Source organism: Rhinopithecus roxellana, chromosome 13 (genome assembly GCF_007565055.1).
Source record: "Rhinopithecus roxellana isolate Shanxi Qingling chromosome 13, ASM756505v1, whole genome shotgun sequence".
Taxonomy (NCBI): Eukaryota; Metazoa; Chordata; class Mammalia; order Primates; family Cercopithecidae; genus Rhinopithecus; species Rhinopithecus roxellana.
In genome coordinates this window covers 30,099,493-30,105,964 of record NC_044561.1, presented here as the reverse complement: position 1 = coordinate 30,105,964, position 6,472 = coordinate 30,099,493, and the positions used below count along the sequence as shown (strand labels likewise).

Genomic DNA, 6,472 nt, shown 5'->3' with positions numbered 1-6,472 from the left:
GAAATTAATAAGTAACCTAATCTTAAGTTCTAATATCTTTACCATTGATCGAATATATGCTATCTGATTTTCATCCAAAAACTGTTGAAAATGGAAATTTTAATCTAATAAATTTACGTAATCTGGCACCCAAATAATATTGTTCACATTGTTATTATTATTATTATTTTGCTTACATTTTTGCATTCAATAATTTTGGAGATTTAAGTAAAAATCAATATGACTGTGTAACTGGATTTGGGGCACATATAATGTGACAGATTTGAGATCATTTCTCTTGAAATTAGGTATGTTGTCTATTAAGAGTAATCATTTCTGGAAGACCATACTTTGCATCTGCAGACTTGTCTCAACAGCAGTGAGAGTTGTCTAAGAATGAAGGACATGCATCTACTGGTATAGGAAAGCAGAAGATTTGATGCATAAACTAGAAATGCAGACAACAAGACTAGGATGTTGTAATTTATAAGGTAAACTGTATGCTTACACTAAAGGTTACTTAAAGTCTAGTATCTGAATGTGGATTTTCAACCAAAAGAAAAGTGAAGCTTAAACAACTGCTAGGACAGACACTTTGCTCTTTGTTAGCAGGCATAAGTGCTAGGGTTCCTGCCTCCTACTGGTAAGGAGAGTAAGGATCATTCACCAATGATCTTAAGTGGGAATGATTGGGTCCAGGAGGCTTGGGTAACCTACTGATGCTTCTTCAAGGCTCAACTCCAATCAAGCTAACAGCAACACACCTGAGCCATGTTGAACACGCATTTATATCCATTAGTCTTACTGTGGATCCTCTTCTCCCCAGAACAGAGTTAATGCCAAAGATTTGGGTGCAAACAGTTTATGTGGCACAAGATCCCAGGAAGCAAGTAGGAGACACTATGGAAGATGAAAGAATCAAAGAGGAAAATCTAAAGAAAGGGTGCATTTTTGAGTTTATTTTATGAAGAGCAACTTGGCTAAATCTTGTAAGGACCTTTTAGGAGCATGTAGAATGACTTGGAATTGTCTACCGCAGGATCAGATCAACATGGAAAAACATTTATCCATCCACTTCTTTCTCCCATTGGCTGAACAACATCCAAGATGTGTAATTTTCGGGAACCTTATAATTATGCAAGGGAAGAATCACAGTGGGCTCCTTCTGTTTTCCTAGTTGTGACCTGGGAGAAGCCCAGGTACAGTAAAAGTGGTGTTGCATATGATTGAGGGCAGATGTTGTCCACATAAAGGTGGTTGGGTGGTTGAAGCCAACATAAAATGGTTTGCATTGCTATGCCTGTGGTCATAGGTGAGTGTATACCACACAAGAAAGTGAAAGAGGTATCAGGTAACAGATTTTCATTTAATACTTATCCCTATGAAAAGACAAATATTATATACTATAGACCTTTACAGGCATGGGGGAATGGAGACTCTAAAAGGATTTAAAACTGGCCAAGGCTTACAGAACAAAGATCTAGGTAGAATATGATCTCTTGAATGAATCTTGTTTTGCTATTCTTTTCTGTTTTTTCTTTTCTTTTTATTAAAAAAAATACAACTCCTAGTTTAACCAAGGAATACTTAGTATTTCCAGTACTACAGAAATACTACAAAATTACTATTCATCTAAATAGATATAATCCACTATTGTATTTATTTGTTTAGCCTCATGAGTAGTGTCAGTAATAAAGAATGAAAATACAAATAAATTTAGAGTTTAGGAGAAGAGCTCCAAAGAAGGTGAACTAATTTATTTAAATAACATTTTAACTATTATAACAAATACTAGAGTAGGCCAGGTGCGGTGGCTCAAGCCTGTAATCCCAGCACTTTGGGAGGCCAAGATGGATCACGAGGTCAGGAGATCGAGACCATCCTGGCTAACATGGTGAAACCCCGTCTCTACTAAAAAATACAAAAAACTAGCCGGGCGAGGTGGCGGGCGCCTGTAATCCCAGCTACTCGGGAGGCTGAGGCAGGAGAATGGCATGAACCTGGGAGGCGGAGTTTGCAGTGAGCTGAGATCCGGCCACTGCGCTCCAGCCTGGGCGACAGAGCCAGACTCCGTCTCAAAAAAAAAAAAAGAAAAGAAAAAAAAAAACAAATACTAGAGTAATAGAAAAATATTCGATGGCACCTCAGGAAGAAAATGTTAGGAATTCTGAGTGCTATGACGTATCTTAACATTTTAATTATTATAGTGAGTATAACTTAGATTTTTCAGATTTAGGATCCAAGATGATAGATATAAAGTGCTGCCTTCAATAATACCAAACATTATGAACAAGAATGGTGAAATTGCAGACTCTTGTGACATCTCACTAATGTAAATCCGAGTCCCATTTTGGTGAGGTTGGACTGAAGGAGAATGAAACCAATCAGAGTGAATTCATGGCAATGTTCTTGAGTAAAGTAGCAATATAGAATGTAGAAGCAGCATACAATGTGTAAAAAATATTGATAAACATAAGAAAATTCTTTTCATATGCTTTTCTATATAAAACAATACAAATTATTACTTAAAAGTAAATGAAACAAGAGCTCAAAGATAATACAGCAGAAAAATGTGAACATGGTGATTGATGAGGTAAGGAAAAGTATTGATTGCCAGTACAATTTAGGATATATACAAAGTGTTTTAAAATTTTTCAAATTACATCTTCTACTTTTATTGATCGAATATTGAAACTTAGTCGGATACAAAGTGAGTTATGTATTCACCACAACTAAAACTGTGCGTCTTCTCCACAGGACTCTTATTTTCTTTACCATGATGTCCTTAACAAAATGTGTACTTTTTATTATTATAGATACAACAAATAATCATATCTTCAATATTCAACTTTTAAAGTAACTTTACATTAACTTTATCAAACAGAACATTATGAACTTTTTATAGCTTTACTCGTTTGTTTTGGGGGGGCTAGGTGAAGAAATCAAAACATTTTTGGAATTAATTTATTTTCTGTTTGAAGCATTTGACAGTTCTAGTATAAAACTGAATTCATTTAATCCTTAGTAATTTGTTTTTCCTGCTACTGGAGGGGCATATCATTAACTATTGGTTCAATTATTTTCTGTACATGCACAAGAAAATGTATAATTTAACATGAGTGAAAATGACTTAAAACAGTTATTTGACCTAAATGAAAATGTCTGTATAAGGGTGATGTATTGACACACTTTTTGCAACTGTTAATAGTAAATAATCATCTTAGGACTTGGTCTTCTTAAACATTTTTCTGTCTTTTGAAGTAGATACTGATATATCTTCAGTAAAACTATGTCTTTTACTTTTCATGTGGTCAATGATATCACCTACTCTCATTTGAATAATAAATATCATTAAAGTGTTGTACATTTTCATGCAGTCATCATCAACTGGATTTAGTGGTAGAAATTCAGAAGCCAACTTTTTTTTTTCCATTAAAAAATCAGCTTTTATTTTTGGCTTATTTTCCTTTTCCTCTGTCTACAAAATTTAAAGAAGAAAAATGTTACTGAATAATAAAAAATAGTTGTAGATTTAAACAATACAAGACATGGCCAAATCACTGTAGCAAGAGCATTGAGATTATCCTTTATCTGTGGCTTTGTGGCAGTCCAAATTTCACGCCCATACTTCACGTGCACCTAGCCAGTAATTCTCAGATTTCCCACTAACTCCACCTGCTGTTGGCAGCTATATTAATAGCTGGAATAAACATGAAAGATGAAAAATCTTCTAAATTAAAAAAGAATATGGACAATTTTACTCTTGATGAGAATTGTTGCATCTTGCCGCTAAGGAATGGGCCATCGCACTACTGGCTAGGTTTGAACAACAAATGACCCTCCACCTCCACCCAGACTTGAATGAGTAGGCTGACCTATCACTTGTATGTAAGTGTAATTTGTTTCTCAAGTGATCTGTCTGCATGTTCTCTTTGCAAGAAAAGTGATAGCTTTTAGCCAGGTGTAGGGGGGTGTGCTTCTAGTCCTAGCTACTTGGGAGGCTGAGGTAGGAGGAATGTTTGAGCCTGGGAGGCAGAGGTTGCAGTGAACCGAGATTATGCCACTGCAATCCAGCCTGAACCATAGCACCACATGTTGTCTCAAAAAAAAAAGTGATAATTCTATTTTGTTTAGAAATGTTAAGAACAATTCTAAGCATTCTGTCTTCTTTCAGATTTAACAATTGAATAAAGTAAAAACTCTGCTCACTGTGCATGCTACTTTTTCTTCACTACATGAAACTATGACAGAAGTAAAATAGAAATTTCCTAATCATTATTTATGTTAATATATTACTGATTATAAATAAATAAAAAGTTAAAAACCCGAGACAGTCACCAAATGGTATTAGATACTGAAACAACAACAACAAAAATAAAACAAGCCACATTGTTACCCAGTAGGTAAGTATCTAGGTCATCCATTTAATAATGTTGTACTTGACTTAAATGATAAAACATTTGGGGCTTAACTGCTAATTCAAGGATTATCAACTACATGGATGTTTAGCCTAATCCGATAATAAGAGAATATTTGCATTGGTTTTGAATTTTATTTTTTCAAGAAAGTGCTGCCAACCAAATAACTCAAAAAATAAGAGTAAGTTGAGACTTCATCAAATTTATATAACTGATTATATAAAACAGGTTGGCCCTACTTGCTAATGAATATTGAAATACGTTAGCACTTTCATTTGGAGAATTGATTTCTTACCTGGCACTAAGGCTAGGGGATCTGGAGTCCTCAACAAATCTAACTCACTAAAATCTAACTTTTTATTGGATATCCTCACTCTGAATTCTCATATATTTCGAAAATATTTTATAAAAGTATTCTTTCTTCCAAAATTATATGATATCATCAATTTGACAGTCATTGCAAATGTCATTATTTATATAAAAATATCGACATTTCTAACTCCCTGCAGAAAAAGAAGACCACAGTGGTTAGTTTGTTTGTAGTCTTAAAAATGTGTCCTCTTCATTTTATCATGTGAAGACATTAATAGCTGGAATAAACGTGAAAGATGAAAAGCCTTCTAAATTAAAAAAGAATACGGACAATTTTACTCTTTAAAATTAAAAATAAATTAAACTTTTATTTTAGGTTTAAAGGTACATGTGAAGGTTTGTTACATAGGTAAATTCGTGTCACAGGGATTTGTTATACAGATTATTTCATCACCCAGGTATTAAGCCTAGTACCCAGTAGTTACCTTTTCTGTTTCTCTTCTTCTTCCCACCCTCCTCCCTCAAGTAGACCCCAGTGTCTGTTGTTTCCTTCTTTGTGTTCATGTGTTCTCATTATTTATCTCCCTCTTATAAGTGAGAACATGCAGTATTTGGTTTTCTGTGTCTGATAGTTTGCCAAGCATTATAACCTCTAGCTCCATCCCTGTTCCCACAAAAGATATGATCTCATTCTTTATTATAGCTACATAGTAGTTCATGGTAAATATGTACCACATTTTCTTTATTCAGTCTGTCATTGATGGCCATTTAGCTTGATTCCATGTCTTCGCTATTGTGAATCATGCTACAATGAACATTCGTGTGCAAGTGTCTTTAGTAGAAGACACAGAAAAACCCAGCCGGATATTTAGTAGTTTTTAAGACAAAACGTAAGCAAAGAATATTAAAGCAGATATGCCGATGTAATGTTACCCAGTTTTATTTAAACTTATGTCCTTCACTTTGTAAAATTTAAAGCAACTACTCTAGGGGAAATAACTAGGAGACACAGTAGGAGAAGTGTGCTTTGAGGTGGCATGTCTATATAATTATAAATAAGCAGTTTTGACGTCTTTCTCCAGTGAATATTTTCTAGTTACTGGAATTTAGATTATTCCTAATCTATCATGGGTAGCAGTAGACATCAAATTCGTAGGCAAATGATAGGATAGGAGAGCAATAGACAGTATGCATATATGGATAATGGACACAGTAGATATTGTGTTTAAGTTTCTGGTTCCTCAAACATAATTACTAAAAGTCATATTCACAGGCTGGTTGGTAAGAAGCAGACTGGCAGCTTCTAGAAGAGTAGAAGGTTGGGTCTATAATTTAGAGTTGGGTTTATAATTTAGGGATGTGAAAGCATTGGGTCAACAACCCATGGATTAGAATACACTGGATACAAAGCCCAGGGATGGAGAGCCACAGCCAAAAGATTGAAAGCCTCTGCATCCAAAGCCCAGAGATCCAGAGTAAGTCATCTGGCAGGGACTGCAGAGCATGGAGGCTCTAGGGTGGTAGCAGGAGGTCTGGCAGATGCTGGACACTACATAGTATGTCTGGAACCCGGGGGGTTCCCAGCAGGTCTCCTGATAGCCCCTGTAGAGAGAAGAGCCCAGCTGTCAGGTACTGGGAGACCAGAGGTCAGGTGCTGTAGACTAGGTTGCTAGGGTAGGAAGAGCCACAAGAGAAGCCTGGGTAGTGCAGGTAGCCCCCACAAGATGGGAGGAGAAGTTTCCAGAGTAGCAGTTGTAGGACAT

General features: G+C 35.6%; 1 protein-coding gene across 1 annotated transcript; it reads right to left on the bottom strand.

Moving 5' to 3' along the window:
- Nucleotides 1-6,221: 6,221 nt before the first annotated feature.
- LOC115892837 (keratin-associated protein 23-1) lies at nucleotides 6,222-6,472 on the bottom strand. The gene is given in 2 exon segments (XM_030915312.1): nucleotides 6,222-6,433; nucleotides 6,436-6,472. Coding segments are annotated over 2 exon segments (249 nt in total).